General features: G+C 42.6%; 1 protein-coding gene across 1 annotated transcript; it reads left to right on the top strand.

Annotated features, from left to right (window-relative positions):
* Positions 1-3833: 3833 nt before the first annotated feature.
* NHSL1 (NHS-like 1) lies at positions 3834-12343 on the top strand (the record flags this gene model as incomplete). Its single annotated transcript, XM_010281946.1, has 3 exons — positions 3834-7256; positions 7801-7930; positions 11461-12343. Coding segments are annotated over 3 exons (4277 nt in total), but the record flags the coding sequence as incomplete, so codon positions are not given.
* Between the last annotated feature and the right edge of the window lie 14352 nt (positions 12344-26695).

Raw genomic sequence — 26695 nt, forward strand, 5'->3', positions numbered from 1 at the left:
TCCAGATCATCTATAAAGATACTGAACAAGAACCGGGCCCCGGGGAGCACCGCTTGTGACCGGCCGCCAGCCGGATTTAACACCGTTCACCACTTCTTTTTTTCCATCAAATTTGCTGTCAGTCTCAGCCCCTGTCACCTCTAGTGAGCAACACCAGTAACTACCAGAGTCAGGGAAAACTAGTGTAACCTGTATATGTCTATCTTGGATCGAGTGCTTGGAGTTAAGGTATGCATTTGAACCTCTTCTCTGTGGTTCCATGGAAGAGATGTTAAATATGTTGCATGTTTCACTTGTTCCAGACAGTGGATGTTCTTTACTTGCTGCTGGAGTCTACACTGAGCATGTGTTTTAGGGAAAAGTATTTGCACTAAGAGGTATTTTCAGCATAGCAAGAAGTAGAGTAATAAAGGAGAAAGAAGTGTAGATACAGGTCTCTTGTGGTGGACGTAGCACTGGCTGCAGGGCTACTGGACACAGGATAATATAAAATGCAGACAAGATGATTATTAATTACTTTCAGCTACATTTATTGTACCACCAAATTGCAGCCACTTCTGACTTTGTAACATTCAGCATCTGTAACCTGATGTCTATTTCTGCAATACTTTTTTGCTGCTGTCTGCTCAGACATTGGCCCTGCAACTAGATGGACTTGTGGGTGCTATTCTTTAAAAGCTCTGATTCAGTTCCAGAATTTTGGTGTTGCAGAAATCTTGTAACTTCTGACTGCTATTTATTTAAGTAGAAGTTTTCTGAGAAACGTAGCATTTTCAATGTAATAGCCAATTAAAAGTTTGAGCTGTCCCTTAGAACTGGATTGTTCATCTTCTAGCTGCAGTACCAACAAAGGCAGTTTGATTTTAAAGATTTTTAAACCCTTGCGTTTTGCTGTTACTCTGGGAGCAAGTGAGGGCTTTACAGTGCATTTGAAAATTGCAAACAAAATATTCCTCACTACCCTCCTCTGAATTCCACCAAAATCTTAAAACCCTCAACATTTTAAGAGAATACCTGAGTCTTGAATGTTCCTTCGGTTGTTTGTTTTTTTTTTTTAACTGTTTTCCGTGCACATTTCTGTTGTCCCTCTTCAGGAGATGGAACTATAAGAAGAGCAATTGCTGTATTATAAAGGGCAAGTAAATCCTCACAGCTTTGCATGAGATGTGCAGACATGTAAACCCCAAAACAAAGCTGAAGTAATTTCAGAATATGCTGCACTTCTACAAAAAGCGTTTAAAACCTCAAAGTTGTGTTCTTGTAATAGCAACAGCCGTGAAAAGCCCCTTCCCTGACCATATGCCATATAATTACTGAAGGTTGTAGGTCTGTAGTTTATACTTCTGAGACTGGGTTGTCTTGCCCCCTCTGAACCCTATTATTTATTTGGGCTTTGAACCATTCTAAGAACAAGAGGCTCTTGAGCAGCGATGCTCAACGGTGCCCTGCAGTTGTTCATGCTGCCCTCCCGTTAGCGTGCTCCTCCGGGCACTGCTTTGACCTGAGCAGCCTCCCGGGCTCACTCTGGGCATGGGTGCCAGGGCGTGGGGCACCACCTGCTCCCCCAGGCGTTTTGGTACAGCCATCCTTGCCGAAAAAGAGCTTAGCCTGGATTGACATAAGAAGGGTCCTTAGCCTCTTTCATGTAGTAGCTCAGCACCAAGGTTTTAATTTTGTATTTCAGACATTTTAAAGCATTGCTGTGCATTTGCAATAAACAGTATGTCCCAATAATGCATCCTGACACTCCTGGTTTTGGAAGGAGGAAAGGGGAAGTTAGCAAGTCCAGCGTTGTCCTGCTTTGCCATCTACCTTCCCTAGCAGTAACATTTTAAACAAGCATAAGCTGTCCATGCACGTTACGCTGCTTGTGAAGCAGAGCGCATTCAGCTTTCTTTGTGAGTACAAACGTATTGCATACTGAAATGAGATGCTCTCAGCCACAGGTCTAATGTGATGGTATTAGATACTTGCTGTAGTGCTGACAGCTTCATTTGCCACAAGTCCCAGCCTCTGACTCATTTGTGTGTGTGTAAACAAACAGAAAGAAGAAAAACACCCCATCTCTTTGGTTATTTATAAAACCTAGTATGCACATTTTTTATTACCAGCTACTTTTAATTGGCTAACAGTTGTTATCAGTGATGTCATGGTTCCAGAAACATTTGCAATACCTACTTTGATGTTTTTCTCACTCTCAACCTGAATCTGTAGAAAAAATACACATGGGAAGCAAAATGAAATTGTTTTTCTTAGTAACTATATACAGAATATGCAAATACCTCTCTTGATTGGCTGCAGTAGTCCATCTGTTCTGACAGTATCTCATATTAGATTATCCAAAATGTTTGCCAGCATCCAAGAATCTAGCTTTGCTGCAAACCTCTACCAGAAGCAGAAAGAGGCTATGTTTTCATGAGAGCAAGAGAGTCTACATAAAGCAAACTAAATAGGCTTCAAGCTTCTAAAAGACTACTTATATACCTGAGGAGAAGAAGTAAACAATCTTTTTGTGTGTGCTGCTTTCACTGTAGCCTTTTTAGAGCCCTCTTTTCCTTATCCTAAATGCCTCTCTTGCCTGCCAAGAATAAGGATAATTAAATGTCCTTTAAGTGGTGTTTAAAGCTGCATGCTAAGAATACCTGTCCTCCTGATCCAGTTCCATATAGTAAATAGGAAAGGAGAACAGTCCTATCAGGTGTGCTACTCCATTGTTCCCGAGACTAGCTTTAAGGCGGAGACTGAAAATAACCAATTTTCCCCGGCAGTGACACATGCAGCATCCTTACAAGCATCTCCAGCAGTAAGCCTGCCTCTCGTGTCTGCTATTTATACGGTAATGCAACTGAACTGAAAAGCAACAGCCTTACACAGGCTAATTTTAAAGCAGTGTTCTTGTTTGTAATTTTAAAAGACAGCTACTAATAAAAATGTAAATTTAAAAGAACTCTAGAATCCTTTCCACTGACCCAGTGATAACTATATTTTGAACTAAAACTATTTTTTCCATTGTCCTCAAAGTTTTTTTTAATGCCAGTATATGACTGTTACTTCATTTTTAAAAAGTACGGTTATTTTTTGTTTCCTGACGGTGCTGAGGATGAGATGACCATCAGTACTAGCTATTTCTTTTCCCCACTTCTTGGAGTTTTTTCCTTTATGATAAATAGAAAGTAGTTGTATGGAGAAATATTATTTAATGGTTTTCTTTGCAGTGTTGGATAATGTATTTGTATAAATGCTGTTATAGCACATGTATTATTCGTGGTAAAACAATGCACGTTTCAATGTGTTAGCCTCCCTTCAGATGAACTGCAAGACTTGGAGAGCTATCCATGTCTCCTGAACATTTTTTCTGAAGTATGATGCTTTTAAAAAGCAGAGCTGATTATTCATATTAGTCTCCAGATTTCCTTCCCCTTTTCTTTATTGCATGAGGCATTAGGATGGAAACACTTCACGTTTCTCAGGCTTTTGTCTGTTCCTGCTGCTTTGCCTACTGGAAGTCAAACAGTGCTACTTGGTTTCTGACATAACTGATTACTATGGAAATTATTACCATGTCATAAACAGTGGATTTCACATGTCGAATGTGCAGCAGGAACACAGACGATTCTGTAAGCAGGAGGTTTCTGGTAATAAGGGAAAAGGGAAGAGAAATGCAGAAAACACACAATGCCTCTGCAAAATCCATTGTTGCAGATTCTTTTTCAGAAGGCATAACTGAGCACGGGGATCAAGCAGCTTGCTAGGGGTTTTTTTTGTTTTTACGTGAGTAAGAAAATAAATGTAAATTTGTGCTTCAAGGAATAATTATGTTATTTTGACTCCAGCAGTTGGCACTGGCCAAAGTGATTTCCGAGGACATTCGATGTATGTCCCAGATCACTGTTCCACGCTAGGGAGACTAGACAGCTATCGCTCTGCTATGCAGCGCTCTGAAACCAAGGACACCAGCTGCCAGACGGAGGAAGTTAAAGTTGTGCCCCCTTCAATGAGAAGAATACGAGCGCAGAAAGGACAAGGCATCGCAGCCCAGATGTCTCAGTTCTCCAGCTCATCTGGAAACATGTCAGTGATGAGTGATTCTGCTGCAGTTATATTTGCTTCTCGCCAAAACAGCGACATAGGTTTTCACAGCTTGCCTCGGGCTGGTGCGAGAGTGTCTTTGCAGTCCCTAGAGCAGACACAGAGCATCTCTAGGCAGACAGAAGACATCGCTGGCACTTTACCCCACCAGATAAGCAAATTGCAAGTGGATGATAGTGTTGTGCATCTGAGGAATAATCCCACGACAGGGTCCCTGTCGAGGCCGAAGTCTCAAGAGGTGAGAAGCTATGATAGCGAAAAGTCCGCAAGCCCAGCATGTGTGGTCTCTCCTCATGCTACCTACTCCACGAGCATCATACCCAATGCAACACTGTCATCCTCCTCAGAAGTTATTGTTATCCACACTGCCCAGAGTGCTGGATCATTGGATAGTAAAATTACCAGCTCCACTGCCTACCCAAAGCCAAGAGACAATCCTGTTACCAGCAGTGCAGTAAGTGGGAAAGAAGATCACCATTCATCAAGCGGTAACTGGAGCGAGAGCAGCTCCACACGTCACTCACAGACTTCAGATACCATCCCATCTAATACTGTCATGATGCTTTCTCTTGGTGACTCTGCTGTCTCTCTTAGCACTCCTGGAAACACAGAGGCTGCATCTCAGAGCGTGAGCTACAGCTATAGGAACAATCTTGCTGTACCAAACCCTTCCCAGGACAGCGATGGTAGGAGTGAATCTAGCTGTTCAGGGGAGCGAGCCCAAGCAGCAGTGAACATCACAGAGCACTGGCTGTACAAGTCTGCAGAAAACGGTGAGGCCTCTTCACGCAAAGTGGTTTGTACCACACCAGGCTGTGCCACTCCTGGTAGCAACCTGAGCAGCAGCAGCCTGGAGAGGACTTCGGTCAGGGACGATTCTACTTCTCTGTACTCTGTGGACCATGATGGTTATTACAGTTCCATGCATATGGACTCTGGACTGAAGTCAGACATGCCATGCAATAGTACTAATGGTTTTGGGAATCCCAGAGACAACGTGATAAATGTCTTTGAAGGAAAGGAGAAGAGACATCAGGATGACCAGACAGGCCAAGGTGACAAATACCTTGCAAGAAACATCTCTCTGAAGAAGGCAAAGAAGCCGCCTTTGCCACCATCCAGAACAGACTCACTCAGAAGGGTGCCCAAGAAAAAAGCCCAGTCCAATGGACAGGTACTTGATGAAACCCTCATTGCCACCCTCCAGCATTCTCTGCAGTTGAATCTCAAGTGCAAAAATGGCAGCTCCCCTTCCCAGAGCCCCTGCAGTGATTATGAGGATCCCTGGGTGTTGCGCTCCCGCAGCCAAAGCTCGGTCAGTGCGAGCAGCAGCATGATGTCCACCACTGCTCCAAACCTGTACTCCATCTGCACAGTCACTCCCTCTCAGAGTGAAACAAGTAGCATCAAGTCAGAGTACGCTGACCAGTGGGGTTACTACAGCGACTATGCCGCAGTGGCAGATGACCAGGTAAAATCCCCAGTGACCCATTCTGCCAGTACATCATCTGCTCTCAGCGATTACAGCATCAGCCACTTCAGTGATGGCTCAAGGGCTTCTGTGCCACAAGTGCCCAGTGGACTGACCAAACCAAAGAGCACTTCTCCGGAGAAATCCCACCGAGTCACATCACCGTCGAGTGGGTACTCCAGCCAGTCCAACACACCCACTGCGCTTACTCCAGTGCCTGTATTTTTAAAATCTGCGTCATCAGGAAATGGGAAATCCAAGCTGAAGCCTAAAGTGCCTGAAAGGAAATCCTCTCTTCTGTCTTCGCTCTCCATGTCTTCATCCTCCACTTCTCTTTCTTCAAATACGTCTACTGAAGGGAGCGTGAGTGTGAAGAAATTGGACCCCACCCTGAGCTCTCCTCCGGATTCTGGTGCACCTCCTCCACCACCTCCTCTTCCAACACCTCCTCCACATTGCCCTGAGCTTTCTCCTCCTCCTCCTCCTCCTCCAGCAGAAGTCATGGATCTGTCACCATTGCCAGCCTCTCCCACATTCCCCCCTCCTCCGCCAGAAGCTGATGCAAATTCTTCCTTTGCCCAGACTGTCCCATGGTTTCCACAAGAAGCCTTCATGAGTTCGTTCTCTTCCCCTGTTTCTCCTCCTTCTACTTTCCCCTTAGCTGTCCCGCCACCAGCACCACCTCTTGATCCCAAACTAACAAAAGGTGCAACAATATACCCACAGTATTCTTTTAAGAAACGTAACCAGGAAGATTCTTGCTACAGTCCAGTGAAACAGCCACTCAACAAGCAAGATGCATTGAGACCTGTGATGCCCTTAGTAACTACCAAAGCGTTGCAAATGGTGCAGCTGAGGTCTGTGAAAAAAGTTATAGAAGGTGAACCATCACCTGAATCTGCTTCTGAAACCATCTCTCAGGAAAACGGTACTGTCAGTTCATCGTCACAGTGTTCCTTAAAGCCATCTCTCTCACTAAGACTCAGTAACGGCTTAGGCGAAGAGGAAATGAAAACTCAATGCACTTCATTTAAAAACTCAGTTCAAACACTGGCTCGGGGTTCTCCACTCATTCTCTCTGATAACACACCTGCGCTTGACAGTGATCAAAATCCTGTGAGTGCAGTAGGTCTAAACAAGTCTTCTGAAGCTGTTTCACTGGTGACAGCTACTGAAGACTCAGGTGAGTCTTCAGTGCAGAGTGAAGACCTCCATTCTGGCATGTCCCTTCAGGGGTCACCAGCATCTCCTGACAAGACTCAGGTCGTATTGCCAAGCAAGAAACCACCTCCTATTTCAAAGAAACCCAAACTGTTCCTTGTTGTACCACCTCCACAGTTAGATCTTACAGTGGAGAAAATAGCTGAAGTGTGCGATACTGTCAGAAGCACATCAAGCCCAACTAAGAGAGACGCTGTGCTTGCACACTGCGAGGAGGCGAGAAATTGTCTTACAGATGGACTCAGTTCTAGCGAGATGGACTCTGGCAGCCTGGTTCCTGAGGGAGGAGCTGCCGGATTCACCTTCTCTGAGACAGTGGGAGCTAATGCCTTTGTGGTACAGCCTGCTGCATCACCAGTTCAAGAAGAACCCAGGCAGGAGGAGCAGTCCGCTTTTGATGAAGGAAGCAGTTCTGGCAGCAGCCAAGACAGCGGCAGTAACACTGACGGGCACCTATCTCAAGAGAACGAAAGTGGTGAGTGTCTCTGAGTCTTCTTCAAATGCAGCAGTACCTATCTTAAAGAAGCTGAGGAGTGAGAACAGCAATCCTAGCATTCAGGTGGGCTTCTGTAGAGAAAAGAGCCCCCTGCGATAGTTAAAACTAAAAGCCTAAATAAAGTTGCAGGGATCAGATTAATACTTTATGAGATTTCTTATAATTTCTTTTTGACTTATCATTATTGCAGACATGGAAAGAAAATGATGCTTTATTTAACTGTGAGAGGATTAAAACATGCTATGAAAACATGGCTAGCTTTGTTAATTTTGATTTTGCATTTTAGTGGAAACCATACCATTTTTCTTTCAGTACTGTTGTCTGCCTGCGTGTGTGACCAAGCAGAGGCATTTTGTGCACTGCAGTGTCCTAAGCAGGCGTTGTTCTGAAATCACAATAATGACAGCGGTGCACTCACACAATCTCTGCTTTGCCTCAGCGGCAGCAAGGGCTGATTTCAGGATTATATGCCTGTTGGGATCCCATGATGGACTGATAGTGTTGTTTCATTCTCTCTGCATAGTGGAGGTTTTTGAATCAGATACAGCAAATAGTTCATTTCTGCCGAGCAATAGTTATGGGGAAGAGACGGACGGAGTGGCAACACCAGCGAGACCAAGGACTACTGAGGATCTTTTTGCAGCCATTCACAGGTACTGCAGAAACTGCCCTGCCCGTGCTGTCAGGTCCAGTGTTCTCTCAAAAATCAATTAACATTGTTTTACTAAAATGCTCAATTACAACAGTCATTGCTTTAACAGAAAGCATGTTTATCAACTTTCTACTAAGGCTATAGATGAAAAAGATGAACAGAAGAACTTGTGTTTTATTGTTTTGCGAATACATTTAATCCATTCTGAACTAAAAGCTACCAGATTAAGTCAATGTAGATATATTATAAATATCCTGCCCCTTAAAATATCAAGTTGCATCTAGTATTTATTGTACTGTTCTCAATCTGCCATATTAACTCTACTGTTGCTTTTTCTGTGTATCTTTTTGTTTTCATTCTTCTTCTTCTCCATCTCTTTTTACTCTCTTCGCTGCTTATATGGTGCAGTTTGGGACAGAGGCTCAACGCTAATGCTTCATGGCAAGCGTGGCTGAAACTGGCAAGTAACACAACATGTCAGTCATATGGCAAAACATATGGCAAACGCTGGATTATAGTTTGCCATAATCCAGCCTGAGGTGTGGTGTTTTGTGTCAAACTGGTTCATGAATGAAATGTGCAATACTGGCTCTATTATTAATGACATTATTCATTTCCCTTAAAAACAAAATCATCCTGAATAGGCAACTAGATTTTTGTGCCGACAACATTAGGTTGTCAAAAAAAGAAAAGAAAAGAAGCTTAAAACCACAAAACGAAACGTGTGCACCATTTAAACAGTACACACAGAAGACCATTACCACTCTCTAAACTACTGAGCTTGCTTTTAGTCTATAATCGATGTAGTGGTAGTGCCATCTCGTGGCTTTGTCTTTTACCTCAAAATTTAGAGGGGCCATCTCTTTTAACTGGTCACAGAAAGTGCTTGGCAGCATTTGTGTAGGTTTATCTAGATGTTTAATCAGTTTGCACATATGTGCATGAGTTTTGTGTCAGGAATACCGAGGGATGGGAAAAACCTGTTGTGAGAACGTGGCTGGGAGCTGGGAGACTGCAGCACTTGGGATGCAAATGTTGTTTTTCTATTTTTGAAATGATTCTGTTTCAGATGTTACAAAAATTACACATATGTGATACTGAATTTTTATAACTTACCATTACCCCTTAGGACTTGGCCTGTAGGAGCTGTTCTAAAAATGGTCTGTTGCATTCATGTTGCATGGCTCTCACTAGGACTGCGACAAATCTGTTTTTAGAATGAAATATTCTGGCCAGTAGCCTTTCTCCATTATGTATGCAGATAGAGAGTGGATCTCTGTGTGTATGCACATACATGGAATTCATGAGGTTATGGGGAAATGGACAATGGAACTGGATGTGACATAGTTAAAACTGCTTGACACATTTGTTATTAAGATCTTGCTTTTGCTGGCTTTAGACTTGAACCACTATCTTCCTTGGTTATTAATTAATAAAAAACGTTATCGTTTTCTCCCCACTATTTCTAAAAGTTATTATTTCAGTGATTGGCACTCTTGAATATGTGCTTTGGAGTAAGACAAGAAATTAGCAGTACGTGCATTAAGGGCAGGAACAACAATCTAAGTTTAAGTTACAGTTTTGTTTGAATATATACCGTAACTCTGTCTGAAAAGCCACCAAAACCAAATTTGGTTCTTAATTTTAAGTTTCTGCCATAATTCATACATGCTGAGAAAAGCTGGTTAGATGCTGATAGCAAACTGACCACTCTGCACTGCATTCACAGTCTTACTGAATTACTTCAAACCAGAATAACTAAGTCTTTCCGTGCAGATCTTTACAATTGAATTTTGCTTTCTGTTTATTTGGAATTTCATTTGGGTTTTGGCAGCAGTACAACCGCAGCATTGCCGTGCTTAAAGATACCCATAGGCGGCCAAAACCCTAAGGGAGGGAAATCTTTTTCCCTGGAGCTAATGCACACACATGTTTGCATACAGACTTGCACAGCATCCAAGCACCAAATTCACTTGCTGCCTATGGTATTGGCATATGGTTAAATCTAGACAAGGTTCTTACGTTTGCCGCTACCAAAGTCATCATTTTATCCCTATGCTATCTTTTGGTGTCCATTCATCCTCGGGCTGAATGGATGTTGGTATTACATTCTCCTTCCAGAAAGGCAGGTGGAGGCAGCAGCAGCTGTTACAGCTGCCGCGTGGGGGCTATTGTAAGTGATCTGTGCATAAACTTCACCACTTACGAGAGACAGCATCGCTCCAAAGTCTTGGCAGAGTTTATGGCAAGTCTGTTGCTGACACCTACTCAGCTGATGGATCCTGCTACTTTGTTTTCTGGGTTGTTTTTATTATCAGTAGGCTGCAATGCATAGAGACATTGGAGCTTGCCTTGGCAAAATCTCAGGGCCTTTAAGAAAGTACAGCTAAAGATCACGTTAAGTAGAAACGTGTTTTACAAGGGGAATGGTCTGCATTGAACACATGCTTGATAAAAATTAATATGGAATTATAGCATGATACTCTTGTATTTGTAACAAGTCCACTGACTAGTTTTAAACTTTTGCCAAAACAGCATTAGTAAAATTAGCTTTTATACAATCTTTTTTAATTAATTCTTGCTTAGCTTGCAAAGAAGCAAAGCAGCTTTGCTACAGATGCCAGTCACGTAATACATTTCTTTCTTTAAGTTTTCCAATAATGTGAAAATGGGGTGATAGAAGTCCAGTTTCCACTTATTCCCAGTTCCATGATTGGGTTTTGTTGTTGTTGTTGTTATCCCTGCACTTTACATTTAAATTAAAAAACACTCCGCCCTTTCATTTGGAATGATAACTTTCATGTCAGGAAGTTGGTCTCTCCTTCATTTAGTCGAAGAGTTGCAGTGACAGAGCACCAACAGAACTGTGACTTTTGTCTGTGCAACTTAATAGAAGTTGGAAAACTCAGTTTTCACTATTCATTTAATGTTTGGGTTGGGGAGGGGATTTTTTAAAAAAATCATTTAATCCAGAATGGTTATGTGTGGCTCACTTTATTCCATCTTAACTTCAGCAGCAGTGCATTGCAATATCCTTTTCTAAAGGCAAGTGCACTAAACTACACTTCTAATTCTCCAGAGACTGGAATATGGAATGATTGAAATGAAATAGTAAAACAAAAGAGAAAACCCTGACATACTCTAGATGACATTTTTAATCAAATCCCCAAAGTATCAGAAAAATGGCATTGGGCATAGTCTTTATAATGCATTAGTCTTAGCAGAAAACCTGATTCACTAAATTCGCTAAGGTGTTTTGGACATCAGCATTGCCAGTTTTAGTAGTTTCATTGTTCCAGATTTGCAGAAAAAGAACAATAAACTTAGCTCATACCTCCAATACCTGCATTAATGGCTATACAGTTTTGGTGGTGGTCTTACTCATGCTTTAGTTTTAGATTACTTCTCCCTTATCCCTCTCTCTGCTTTAGCTTAATTCATTTTCACCCCTCTAAGCTGATTTGAATTAGGGGAGGTAAAAACTTTCATTTTTTGTTTGGTCCTCTTTTTTTTGTTGTTTTTCAAACTCAGATCCAAAAGGAAAGTCCTTGGCCGTAAAGATTCTGAAGACGACCGTACCCGCAACCATTCTCCATCACCCCCCGTGACTCCCACTGGTGCTTCCCCAACCTTAGCTACCCTCAAACAAGCCGGATCGATTCAGAGAAGTGTTCGCAAGAGCAGCACCAGCAACGACAACTTCAAAGCCCTGCTGCTGAAGAAAGGGAGCCGTTGTGACACCAGTTCCCGCATGTCCGCGGCAGAGATGTTGAAGAACACGGACCCACGGTTCCACCGGCCGAAGACAGATGCCTCGCCTGACCTTTCTGACAGCCCTGCCAGCTGCTCACCCAGCAAGAGCAAACGGGCCCAGGAAGAGTGGGCCAAGACCGAGGGCCTGATGCCAAGGAGCATGTCCTTCTCTGGCACTAGGTACGGCCGGTCACGAACACCCCCCTCCGCTGCAAGCAGCAAGTACAATGTCCGCAACCGCATCCAGAGCAGCCCCATGACCGTCATTAGTGAAGGAGATGGGGAAGTGGTAGAACAGTCAGAGGGCAGGGTTCGAAGGACTTTGGAAGAGCACCAAGAGAGGCAGCTTGATATGTTTAACAGTGATGAAATGGACATGAATGACTTTCCATATGCTGAGGAGGCAGGCTGCAAGGAGACCTTGGATCCAACCCATCTAGACTTAATGACTCAACCAGGTACTTCAAGGAAGTATCTAAGCCCTTCAGCTGAAGAAAGTTAAAAGGCAGTGACAAAAGGCATTGGATATTAGTCTAGAAAATGACAGAGGACTAGATTCCAGAAGAAAGCCCAGACCAGGACAAGTTTACTTTGCCGAGCATTTATTCCGTGAACTGCATGTGTGTGTTTAAATGCTAAAGCAATGATAGTTCTGCATGGTTGGGGTGGGGAGGACTTGCTTTGAATGAACGGTCTGTGGCTTAAAGTTAGCAATTGATTTTTTTGTGTAAAGCCTTAGAAGGCCTCTGGGGGGGGCGGGGGGGAGTTTTCTCAGAGCCTGTAGGGGTGTGAAGTTTTTCTGTTTCTTGAGACTGCAATTGTGCAAGCAAAATTTAGGGATAAGCCTGAAAAAGAGGAATAGGAAGGCTCCAGGGGTACAAGCTGGACATTTGCTTCAAAAGCATGGTAGTGGTGCAGCGTAGTGCATTTGTGAAGCAGAGAGAGGCAGGATGAGGCACATTCACCGATGAGAAGGTAGTAGCGTTGGTGCTGGGGTTACATGGCTTATTACTGGGGTATGCCCCAGTGTTCGATGCAGCGCGTCCTGCAGAAGCAGTTGGGTCACCGGGTTATGAATTGGTCCAGGGTGCTTTTTTTTTCCCTGAAGGAAAATGAAATACGTAGTTAACGTGGAAAAGGGAGCCGAGTTTTATAACACACTACTAGCTGCTGTGCAGCCACACACATACGCTTGGTGCAAGACTCATCTCCAAGTGAATTGCTTCCTTGATGAGAGTATTCCCTTAGAGAACTGGAACAGCTGGATGTGTGTGGAGAATGCGAGCAGACAACAGCAAAGTGGGAGAGGATGAAGCAGTGTACTGCCAGAGTTTGGAAGGGTTAAGTTTCTGAATTAGAAAGCAAAATTTGACTGAGAACTTGCACTACAGAGCTGTAGGTGGAGCCTGTCTTTCAAAATTGAAACCTGGGAGTTGTGTTTTGCCAGAAGTCTTTCTTCCATTTGTCAAAATGGGAAGATTATTGCTTTTCATCACTTGAAATACAGAAATACTTGCTAACTTTTGGTTACCAAAGAATAAGTTACAGTTACTTTCCTTTCTGATTTGCCTGCAGTATTTCTCTTCTTCTTTTTTAACCTTAATAATTTAGTGAGGTTCATTTTTATTGTATATTTTACAGATAATAAAAACATTTAACGGTTTTCCAATTGTAAAGAAGACCATTAATTAAAACTGAAATATTGGCTGGAGTTTTTGGTTCTTAGTAGGAATGAAGCTTTTGATTTTTAAGAAGAATTTTGCATCATTTTATGGCGTGCGCAGTTTTTGTATTGTTTGTAAATATTGAAAGTTGTTAAAATATCTTTTGATCTCCCTACCGTAGAATTTATACATTTTTAGATTGCTTTTAAGAAGAAAAAGCACTCTTTGTAGATTATTTATTTTAGAGAAATATGCTTGTAATCTCTTTCTTCAATCCTTTACTTGTTAGTAATGTAAATTTCAGGGGCCTTCGATTAACTCTTCCCTTCATGAGAGGGGAATAGTGATGAAAATGCTGTGACTTTGCTTCAATAAAGAAAAAGGCTGCCAGTTGCCATATTGTCTTTTGAGTTGATTAAAATCTCCTTCAAAAGATGTGTCCTGCAGCATATGGCAACCCAGTGAATGCCATAAACCATGCATCCAGCTACTAATCTTCAGTTTTCATTGCAAAATTTACTAATTCACTTTGGAGACAACTAGGTCGTACTTATATACCTATCCCATTTTGACATCTCAATGCTGAGACTAAAAAAATTGAAATAATCCTAAGCTTTTTCCAGTATCATTTGTGACTGTTTCTACTACTCTTTTACTTGCAACTTGTCCCAGAAAACTAAAACTCTTGGAGAACCAGATTATAAGCAGCGTGAGTGAGAAGTGAAATCAAGTGGAGAAGGTGAATCCAGCTGCACTCACTGGAACAAGAGTGGGAATAACTGGTGCACAGCAAAGCTTCCACCATTTTTGCAAGCTACGTGTATTTGAAGAACCATTGGATTTTTTTTTAATTAAATGAAAACCTAATTGGATAAAGTAGATCATTTCAGATATTATTAATATTGATCTGAACTACATACTGTTGCAAAGAGAGAGTGCAAAACATTCTGCGACTGCTAAACATCTCATGAGTGTCGCTTTGGTGTTTCTCCCAGAGCCGATCACATGAAGCGCAAAGCGCTGTGTCCTTTTCACAGCAGGTACTTTCCCTTTCAAAGCTATGTGTAAATGCTAACTAGCCCTCATGCCACCATCCTGACAGGAAAACACTCGGGCTTATTTTAGTGTTTACAAATGGGGGAAATCATCTTAAGTGAAAAACTGCAGCATCGGAGGAAACAATAGTTCTGTGTCTGCAACGCGTGCGGTGCTTCGCAGCGTTTTGCAGGAAGCGCCTGCAGGAGGGTGCCCAGCCAGCTGGTTTCCCCGACGCCGGCCAGCTGATGCTGCCGGTCGCTTTTATAGGCTATGTGGGCAACTCTTTGGCAAGTCCTGGCTTATAGGCATACTATCATCTTGTCAGTGCAGGTAGGTGTGAGATTAAACTTAAAGGTAGCATGGGCTGAATTTCTTCTCTGGCCACAGGTAGCCTTGATGCTCATCTAAAACCCAGTGTGGGGTGAGCTTGGGCTGAGGCTCAGGTTTTGGCTGGTGTGCAGAAGGCAGCGTTTATGTAGCCCTACTGATGCATTTTACACAGTATAAGATGTAGTGAAATACATTAAATGTTCTGAAATGTGTTTAATAATGCTTATAATGATTTTTATTTAGGCAACTGAGGTAACTTTCTTAAGGAGATATCACCGTGTCATCTCCCCGCTGCCATCCTCCTCTGTAGGAGCGCACAGAACTGGTTAATAGCTCAGTTTTCTCAGCAACACAGTCCTGGGCCCAAGTTTCCACTACAAAACCTTAAGAGCACAACAGCTTTAGGCTGTGTTTTCTGTACTGGCAACAACTTTGGTGTATATCTCATTATGCTAAGGAAAACATGCTTAATTTTCTGTCACACATCCAACTTCAAAGTTCCTTTCTGCCATTATAAGCTTCCTCCCTAGGCAGGTTTTGCAATTGTGGCTTTATTGGTCAACAAGTATAGATCCAGTTTAGCAAAGCTCTGCTAAAGACATCCAGAGCAGTAGGAGAGGAGGAAGAATATGCAAACTGTGGCCATGCTAAAGAGAAAAAGGAGACTGTTGCTTAATGAATCATACTGTTACGGGGCTCGTTCAGGGTTTACAGTTGGTTTACAGTTTGCCTCTAAAACAAGAATCGTTATTGAAGCTAGATGTGAGATTAATTTCTGGTTTTCTTTTTATTGGGAATGATTTTCAAATTCAGTCTTTTCCTAAATTTTGCTTTGTATTAACATGTTCTATGCTTCCTTCATTGATGTTCACAGTTTGTTCTTGCTGCTGTCAGTTGTAGGCAGCCCCATCCCCCCTTAGAATTAGAGCCCATCTGTTATTATGGTAATATGCTGAAGGCTCTGTGGCATTTACAAGCCTTCACTGTTTATACATGGGAGAGAGGAGAATTTATTGTCTTAATTTAATTTAAATGAAGGATGGTTATGCAAGGAGCAATAGCTTGGTGAGAGGAGGTTTGGAAGGTCACTGGAAATCGGTTAAAAGAATTGGGGAAGAAGTGGATTTGATGAAGACGGGGTTTTGAGGAGCCAGGACTGGATGCTGGTTCATGCGTAGGGCTGAGCCTGAAAGGAGGCATAGAGTACTGGCAGAAAAGGTGAAGCAGGGGGATTACTGAGGAGAAGTACAGTGCACAGAACGACAGTGAGGTGAGAGGCGGACAGGCTAACAGATTCTTGAAAATGAAGAAGCTTCAGGAAGTACAGAAGAGAGACAAAGGCAAAGGAACAATAGAATAGTCACAGCAAGGGGAAAGAAAAATTTTAGTCTATGTCTTTCTTCATAATTCAAAGGGTATAGAAGGCCAAAGTCACTCAAACATGGAAAAAGTTGTTTTAGAAGAGGAAAAAAAACAGAATTCTGTGACCTCAGAGAAGCAGTAATGGGCTGAAGTGCAGAATGCTATAGGAGACATCGGGCAACACTGGGCAGGCAGCTACAGCCTCGAGCACAATTCTAGCAAGGGGTCTGTACAGAAAAGCCATGCCTGAAATCTGGAAAGCATATGGAATCAAGAAGATTAAAGCTCAGATTCATCCTGCCTGATTTCTACCAACCCTGTGTCCAGTGATGCCTACCAATGGGCTACAGGTCCTCCAGACGCCCGTGTTCTGGTAATTTGCTAAATTTTCAGTCCTTTCCTGGAGCAAAGAGAGGCCACTTGTGCAGGCAGCACAGGGATAAATATCTTCATAATGTTGCAAGCAAATATATCTTGTCAGGTATTGTTTGGATCCCACAAAGTTCTGGAAAAGCCATTTATAGCAGCAGCCACCACTCCAACAAAGCTGTTGCTATAGTACATTTAAGTGGTTCAATATGATGCATTGTTTGCTTCTATAAGAGAAGATTAAAAGGATTGACTTCAACAATAAAACAAAGTGTTAAAAAAATGTACAGTGGCAATGAGGAATCGTTTTATCTATTTTATTTAAAATAACTTCAGCACTCACAAAAAAGAACACAAAACTACAAATTACATTAGCTATGTAATGTAAAAGTACATTATGTTAGCTTTCTGGGTTTCCCCCTTATACTTTATTTTCTGAAGAACTTTCAGTTCCTTCTTTCCCGGTTGAGACTAGAAAAGTCTTCTGACATAAAATTGATAATTTTCTTGGTTCTAAAGAGGTGTTAGCAACTTTAAATCAGAGTACAGCATTAAAATCTTGCAGGTATTTAGTACTGGATCATGACTGTGACCACACTGGTGTGAATTAATAAACACTCAACACGGTAAAATATAGAGATGTTTGATAAAGATGTGCTATGTCATATATTGTTCTGAAAGACTGGGTAAAAGCCTTGATAGTGCTTCCCCAGCAGAATAAGTAAGTTTTATGCTGCAAATTTAGCTCTTTGCAGTTAGGTTCTTTCACACAATGTGCAACCAACCTTTTAAGGGCCAATCAATTCTTCTCCCAACAATGCTAATGCAAAAGTCATTGATTTTTAGTAGGAAATTGTCTGTTAATAGTGAATTCTGTATACAGAAGAGAGAAAGGCCAACCCCAATGTACATGAGTTGCTTCTGTCTGTAGTATACTGCTCGCTCTGTGCACCAGCCTTTGATATAAAAACAGAAATACTGAAGGAACAAAAAAAGTAAAAATCTGTCAGGACATGTAGGTTGCAGAGGTTTCTGCATATTCACTACCTCTTGAAAAAAATAGTAAAAACCGTGTTTAGATGGTAAAAAAATAATTTATGGGGAAAAAATTACAGAAACAACTAGATAACATCCAGCAACAAACAAGAAATACAGGAGACAATGTCCTATCTGCCATCTGAAGAAGAATGCTTCCACAGTGGCAGTATTTAGGAATTGCTCAATTCCCATGTTCTTCTTGTACATCTTGGTAGTAAACTAACGTTGTCTTTAAAAGTCAGTCAAATACACGTTGTAACCTCCTGAAGGCAGGAATTTCTGTGTCCATTTTTCTGCAACCCAGTGTCGAAAAAGTGTCAGAAACGTAGGTAGTAATTTCATTGGGGAAAAAGTCGACTGATTTCTCGGCCAGTTTAAAACCGGTGAAAAAGCATTACAGTGACGTGAGCATCACCAGTTGAGAAGCTGCCCTACCGGAGTCTGAAAGACGGTCCCATACTTCTCTCCTTAATCAGGATGTTGTAATGTGCTGCCTGAAGAACGGTGATTGTTGTAAATTACCGTGCCAACTGGGAGCAGTAGTGTAGTCAAAAAGATTAAAAAAAAGCAAAGCCTGGATTAATATAGTCAGTACAGCAGTCACAAGCTAGGGAGCGATAATGATTTTAATGTATTTACCTTTTTATGGAGTCCTAATACAAAGCAAAAGTGCATTTCAGAAAGGAGAGCTTAAGACAATAAAACTGCATGCACCAGGGAGCATGTGGCTGGGAGCAGAGGTCATGCAATAGCACAGGAGTCGAAGTGTGGCTCTGGGGTAGCTTATACCCACCTGCAAGCCGTGGACATGACACGCAGTACCAAACCGCTGGTGATCCCAGATCATACTGGCATATTCCCATACACAGCACACTTGATCTTTTAGGGCAAAAGCCTGTTATCCAGGATCAACCAAACAAGTTCTACAGAAAGGTCCCTGTGATGTGATATACAGTAAAATAAGTGTACCTCAATGTAATAGGCAAGAGGGTAGCCCTTTGTTGATTCCAGCATGGCACACTGATGAGACTGTTTTTCTCCATTTACTGATGCAGCTTTTTGCAAAAATGGTCAGAAGTGAAGATTGTGGCATGTGGGGACATGAAAAGCAGTTGGTAGGTTACTTCTCCGAGTTTAAAAAATCACCATCACTACTTTGTTTCTAGACTGTTAAGCACAACCCTAGGCAGGTGAGCTTGTATAAAATAAAAGCTTTTTCCGAAGCGCATCTCTGAAGCCCAGGACTGACTATGCAACAAATTAGTCATCTAACTCATGGGATGAGTTTCTTGCATAATATGACAACCTCCGTAGACCCAGGTTGGATTTTGGGAACAAAGAATCTCAAAAATTACTTTCTGTGCCACAAACATGCTCTATCTCAATTTCCCAGACACTGGTATCATTTGTAGTGACCTTTTAGAAGAAAAACTGGTAGTCCATGTTAGAAGTTTTCTAAAATACTTGCTGAGAAAAGAAGGAAGAAAGTATCTTGACAATAAACTGAAATTGTCTTTCTCAAAAGTCATTCTGGTTGTTACGCTTGTTTGTCAAACTCGTCTGTCTTTGGATAAGCTACACCTCATGTCATCTATTAATTTATGTAGGCTGCCTTAGCAGTATTCTTTCAACAGGTATTTCTTCATCCTGCTTCAAACATCTTGCTAGCATCAAGACTTCTTTGTGACACTGGTATATCTTCCAAAAGGCCTGTCAAGAATAATAAATGTGAAGGGAGTCTAAGCTTGATTGTCTTTTATGCCCTAGTCTGTAGACCATGGACTCCCAAAGTTCACCTGTCTGGGAAAATGCCATTAGTGGCAGCAGCTCCTGCTTCTGTGCCAGTCTGCGTGCATACATGACACCACATGGGGCTCCAGCCTTGTTGGCTCTTCAGTTATTATAGACAGCTGAAACCTTTTAGTTTGCTATACTCTGGATTCAGAGGAGAGTTTCCCGCAGCTACATTTCTCTCACCTCTTCTAAGAATCTGCCAACACTTTTGATTCCACTACCTTCCCCCTCTCTTAGCATGTTTGTTTTCCTTAATCACAATCCCAGATGCCTTCTTTTCATTCTCCTGCAGCAGAACTCCAGAGACTGACCGTAACCTCCAAGCTCTCGCTCACCATCCCACCAGCTCCCACAAACTAGAAGCTCTGTGTCCTCAGCCCCCCCACCTTGTCCTCGCACCCATGAAAGGGCTGCAAAGAGCTACAGGGAGCGGTGACACCACTTCAGCAATAGCAGTATGGAGAGGCGCTCAGCAGCATGCGCTTGAATGCACAGTGGGAGATGTCTCTGCCATTGGCACCGAACATCAAGTTGTGGTTTGTGCCCATAGCGTGGGAGCCTCTCCTATAGCCTGTTAGCCTACACCTTGCAAGATTGTTGCCTACAGTCTATTTTACTGTGCTCTCTTACCTGCAAATGTTTGGGTTTCCTAAATATCTGTGAAAAGAGGTGGCCCTGGGACAAAAGACAGCATGTATTTAACACCTTTTCAATGAAAAGAATGGTAAGATAAATGGCCACACATCTTGATTTTCTTTTCTCAAGAACTTGATGTCCTGATAGATGCTACCTGGAAAAGTAGAATTCCATCAAATACTGCCTAATGTGGAACACTGGAAGCAACAGAAAAGATCTACATTTTTCCTGGTAGTCTTCAATTGCACTTTTCAGCAGTCTGTAACTCACAAGATACTGGAGTCTGGAATTCAGTTTGTTTCCTTCGTGTTTGCAAAGTACTCAAGTTTTTTCCTCTCCTCCCTAGCTCCTGTTGGCCCAATGTTTTTATTGTGATATATGAACAACCAGTGTGGGATAATAACAGAAGACTGGCGAGGAGGATTATAAACACGCTCAAGTGACCCGCAGCTGGGGTGTAGAAAAACACATATATCATACTAATTGTTGTTTAGCCTTGCGTGTTTGACAAGTAGAACATCTGTGTTTAGATAACATAGGCCTGTGATAGACTTAGAGGCACCCTATCAGACATGCCTGAGATTCCTGCCCCGCTGTGGAAAGGATCAAAGCACAGTGGTAAACTATGCCTGCACAAATCCCTGATAACCAGGCGAAAACAGCAGGTTTGGCGATCCTCTAGCATGGACCAAGCTGCGCGGTGCCTGTGACCCCCGCTTGTGTGCCGCTGCCCGGGTGCTGCTTCAGGGATCCCCCTGGTTGGTGAGGTAATGAAAATAATTTACTCTTTGCATTTCATCCATGGTTTTGTGGTTGTTCCTGCGTCCTGCCTGTGCTGACTCACACATTTTGGCGTAGTCGGCAGGATCCAGAACATCCATGCCCTGGCTGGCGAAAAAGTCAGGGACTGGGGAGGCCACAATGGTGACTCCCCGTATTCCAGGATGGCCCAGTACTGAGTGCGGGATCCCTGTGTCCACTTTCCTGGCTACATGGGCTCTGCCAGAAGCATGGCCTGAAATAGATGATGGGGCACCCGGACAACTGAAACAGCTATGCATGGGCTGCCATGGAAAGCAGCATCGGAGTCTTCTCACAAGTTAGCGGGGAGATTGGGATGGTTATTAGCTACCGGTCTTAGAGCTCTTGACCGTGAAGTTGTAGCATTATGGAGTAAAATGAGAGAATTGAAAAAGGAAGTCGGGAGTTTACAAGATCCAAAGGCAATCATGCAAGAAGTGACTACTACTCAAGCAGAGTGGTGCCATGGGCTGCAAGGTACTGTAGGGCAGTTGGTCGTGCATATTGCTAATTAACGAAGGGACAGATATGGAAAAAGTAAGGTTTTGATTTCCCAAGTTCATGCTCTCACTACAAAACCTTCATGGGACCCTGAAGAATGGGATGCAAATATCTGAAGTGAATTCTCAGACTCTGAAGTTGAGTTTGAGTTGCATTTAGAAGGGAGGGAGGTGGTAGAAGCACGACCCCCCACATAAACGAAGGGGCAGCAGGAACAAGCAGATGGGGAAGTGCAGGTCACGCGTACTTACACCCCGAAAGAGTTAAGAGAATTTTTAGGGATTTATCAGCAAAACAGCGAGGAAGGTATACTGGCATGGATTTTGCGAGCTTGGGATAGTGGAACTGCATCTATCCATTTATTAATGGGTGAAAAAATTTATTAAGCCCTATAGCCAATGATGATCAGACACAACAAGGATACACTCCATTGCAAAATATCAGAGTTCCTGATGATGGGCAAGACATTATTGTACCTACGCTGTATCAGTGGTTGTGTGCAGCAGTTTTAAGAGCATATGCTGAACCTGTCAAATTTGTTTTTCCCTTGGAAATTGGTGTACAATGAAGGAGGGAATTAATTTAGTGTGGCAGATGGGGGTGGCACATGCGTTGATTACGGGATTCAATCCAGACAGGGTGGCAGTAACGACAAGTATCAAAACGCAGCTTTTGAGAGGAGCGCCTGCCTCATTAAAACCCTTCATTATACCAGCAGTCACAAATGCTACTGGTAATGTAGGTGCCCTAGCAAATACCTTGAGGGAAATTGGGGCTGTAACTTCAGGACCATCTGTATGGGTGGCGGGTAAAGGAAAGCTGGTAAAACTGAAATGAGTTACATCATGGGTGAGGAGGAAACAAACGTCGAGTGAGCTTTTATTAGCCCATGTCCCATGATCAGAAATAAATAGGATCACAACATCAGAAATGTTTTGCCAATGGCAAAAGTTAGTACTAACGTACAAAATCTGACTGCCCCCGGCCCCACCACCAACTCCATGCCCGCCCTCCACCCCGCCTGCCACCTCAAGGCAAGGCACTACCTGGCAAATGCCAAAACAGCAGAAATGAAGGTTTGGCAGGTCCCCCAAAATCGCTGCCACTGTTGCCTTTTACCATGAGGGGGACCGACACCCCTATGTTCCTTTAACTATAAAGTGGCGGTCTGGGGGGATTTTACATGTGTTAGCTCTGGTGGATACTGGAGCTGAAGTTCCTGTATTACATAGTAATATTAATAATAAAGAAGCCACATCACAGATCTTTGGATGAGGGGGAAATCCAACCCCTGCCCTCTGAGCTAAGGTTACCTTAACAACAGGAAATGCCACTCCATGTACCACGATGGTGTTAATTGCTGGAGTTTTGGGTAATGATGTGTTGGCACAATGTACAGTTGAAACTTTAAATGGCCGCTTCTGCTTCGGGACTTTGCAAGTGGGATTTGCTATTCAATCTATAACTGTCTTGCATGAACTCACGAAGTGGGATGCTGTTGTGCTGCCCATGCCTGCCAGGGTGGTAACTGTAAAGTGTGTGTGTATATATATATATAAAGTATATATATACACTATCATATTCCAGGTGGGGAGGAGGACTTTATTCAAACTATTGAGGCACTTCAACAAGTGGGAACCATTAAGGAAACCATGACTGCTTTTAATAATCCTATTTGGCCTGTTTGAAAACCAGACGGCACTTGGAAAATGACTGTAGATTACAGAGAATGGAATAAAGTCACCCCCCCACACTTGCAGTTGTGGTACCAGACATGACTACTCTTATAGAAAAAAATTAGCAGCAATTTATGACCCTGGAAGGTGGCAATAGATCCTGCTGATGCTTTCTTTTCGATTGCCATTGCTTCAGAAAGCCGAAACCACTTTGCCTTTACCTGGCAACAAAAGCAATATACTTTCCAAGTATTGCCTCAGGGATATAAACACAGTCCCTCCATTTGCCACCAAATGACAGCAGCTGATGTAGCACTATGGCCAGGTACCATTACTGGTTACAATTATATTGATGATCTATTGATTATGGCAGAGTCACAGCAAGAAATTGAAATAGCTGCTGAATCGCTGAAAGCATTTTTACAGGACTGAGGCTGAGCAACTAATCCGCAGGAAATACTGGACCCTAATACTACTGTAAAATTTTGGGGAATAGTTTGGCATGGACAGATTAGAGAGATACCAAATAAGGCACAGCAAACAGCCCGGAGATTCCCTGTACCAACCACAGTAAAACAGCTAAAGACCTCCTTGGGACTTTTTTCCAGGGCATTGGAGAACTTTTATCCCACATCTGGCAGTATTAACGCGCCCTCTGCAGACGTTAACTAGGAAGAAGTTTGGTTGGCAGTGGACCAAGCAACAAGAAGCAGCCTTTGATGACTGCAAAAATGCTTTGATTGAGCATGCACAATCATACGCTCCTAGGCAAGGATATCCTTTTGAATTAGAAGTAACAACTCTAGATTATATAGTTTCGTGGGGATTGTGGCAGATGACTGGGCTGAAAAAAATAGATGATCTTTAAAGGTCCCTTCCAACCCAAAGATTCTATGATTCTGTGATTTTGGTTCAAGGCATTACAAGGCTTTTCTGTACATTATACCCCAATGGAAAAACAAATTTTAGCTGTAGTTTGGATACTATAAGAAAATGAAAGAATCACAGGCCAAGAGAGTGTGACTGTACACACATCCATACCTATTCGTAAGTGAATTACTGATGGTATCTTTAGGGCCCATGCAGGGGTAGCTCAGGTAGCCACGCATTGTAAATGGAAACATTATTTACAGCAATGATTTCTACCGGGAAAACCACATGTAACCACTCCACATGCCACTCACCTAGGATCCGTGTCATTTAATCATAAGCCCACTCCAGGGGAAACTCTTCCCCTTGGAGGCATCTCTACGTCTCCTGTGGAGGAAGCTCCCTCTTATGATGAGTTAACAGAAGAGCACAAAATAGTTGCCTGGTTTACCGATGGAAGTGCAACATACATGGCAACTGGACAAAGACAGTGGAGAGCAGTTGCATATGCTCCAGTTCCAGGAATTATATTATAGCAAACAGGTGTACAGGCATCTAGTCAGTGGGCTGAAGTGATTGCAGCATCTCTTGCCATCCTGAAAGGGAAGGCGGATTACTTACATGCTGACAGTTGGGTTGTACAGAAAAGCCTCCCAACGTGGTTACCCTGCTGGGCCCAAGAGGAGTGGCATGTACAAAAATACCCTATATGGGAGGCAAATATATGGCAACAAAATTGGCAATATGTACAAAGCTATCCTTTAAAAGTAAGACATGTATCAGCTCATCAAAAAGATTATTTGCTTGAGTCAGAAAATAATAGGGAAATATATGATATGACCTCCGATGAAGTACATGCTCAAGCTATAAATGCGCATATAGCTTGAGGACATCAATCAGCTCATACTGTGTGCGCATGGGGTATTGCTCATGATCAAACCCCTCTGCCATTACATATTTATAAAACATGTGCACACAATAGTACTGTTTGTACACAGCTACATTTACGGGCATTATATAAGCCATGGGGAAAGATAAAATGGGGTCAGTGGGCTTTAAATACCTGGCAGGACAATTACATGGGCCACCTGCCCCCATTGAGGGCATGGTGATATGCAGTCACTGCTGTGAATACAGTGTCAGGACTGTTTTTTGCTAAACCCACCAAATATACTAATTAACATAGCACAACTGAAGCATTAGAACAACTCACTCATCATTATGGACCTCCTCACCAAATACAAAGTGACCAAGCAACACACTTTAGTGGAGATAATGTCCAAGACTGGGATCAAGGGCTAGCGATAGATTGGATACTGCATATTGCCTACCATCCCCAGGCTAATGGCTTGATTGAAAGAATGAATGGGATGTTGAAGGAACAATTAAAAAAGCTAACCAGTACTAAAATTTTACAGCATTGATGTTCCCATCTTGCTAAAGCAGGTTTTTTGTTAAACAGACCGAGTATTCGTAATCAAACACCCTATGATCATATTACAACACCTCCAGTACAAAACATGGTGAAGACTGAAATTCTTCCAGATGGTATGTCTCCCAAAATATTAAGCACAGGGAAAATGGAATCGTTTACACCAACGGATTGTGTGGTGGAACTGTGACCTATTACTCTAGACGTGAAGATTGATCTAATATTTTACTTCCTGTTGATATCAGATTCCCGTGTTCTTGTATTTCAGGTATCTTTGATGAATATGTGTGCCTTATCTAGAGGAGATAGCATTGGAACAGTGTTACTAGTGTCACGATCCCAACATCAAATTGAAGTTCAATCTGAAAGCACAAGCCATAGGTCTTCAATCTGTGTGGGCAATTACCCCACATCAGGTTATCAAACACAGAGTAATATTAGCTGAAGGAGCTGGAGCAACGGTGTACGTACCGCTGCAAGGAGATGACACTCCTGTTTTCCTCCCTTATCACAGGTTGGCTCGTCGTGCTTTGTAGTCTGGTACGACAAGCACATGTCCTGGATACATTTCCGTGAGATCAACATGTAAATACTTAGATTTGGTTGGCCTCTGTTGTAACTAACTCATCTGCCTTTTGTATTGAGGGAGGATTAACAGCTGCAGATCTTTTGACAATGTGTTTCATTGGTGTGCCAGCCCCAGTATTACTTTTATTTTACTACAATTACAGCTGCATTACAGGATTATACTATGCTAAGTGCTTTTGATATTAACGTTCCTTGTTATTTTTCCTGAGTAGGTGATGGCTGTGTAACAAGGAACATTACAGAATTGATTGGCAGTGGACTATCTCCTTCTTCAACACCATAAACGCTGCTCCATTTGAAGGCATGTGTTGCTTCAGCACAACTGATGAATCAGCCAGCGTAGAGGATGATGTTCAACATCACCAGGACTTAATGCATCAAATGAAACAATCTACTGGTGGTGCCTGGCTAGCTGAGTTTAATTCCTCAACAGGATGGGTGGGACACCTGATTCAAAGCATTATTGCAGGGATATATTTATTCCTTTTTCTATATGTGTTTATTACATATATTACACATAAATCCTGCCCTACAGCCCTCAAGCCCAAAGGGACACCTCCAGCTTTGGCAGCTCCAGCGGAAGCGGTCTCTTGAGTGAGGGGGTGGAATGTGGGATAATAATAGAAGATTGGCAAGGAGGATTATAAACACGCTCAAGTGACCTGCAGCTGTGGTGTAGAAAAATAGATATATCATACTAACTGTATGGCAAAAATGGCAGGTTTGGTGATCCCCTAGCACGGACCGAGCTCAGTGGTGCCTGCGTCCCCACTTGTGTGCCTCTGCCCCAGTGCTGCTTCGGGGATCCTCCCGGTTGGTGAGTTAATGAAAATAAATTTACTCTTTGCATTTCATCAGTGGTTTTGTGGTTGTTCCTGTGTCCTGCCTGTGCTGACTCACACAACCAAATAGGG

This window comes from Phaethon lepturus, unplaced genomic scaffold (assembly GCF_000687285.1).
Source record: "Phaethon lepturus isolate BGI_N335 unplaced genomic scaffold, ASM68728v1 scaffold18612, whole genome shotgun sequence".
In the NCBI taxonomy this organism is placed as follows: domain Eukaryota; kingdom Metazoa; phylum Chordata; class Aves; order Phaethontiformes; family Phaethontidae; genus Phaethon; species Phaethon lepturus.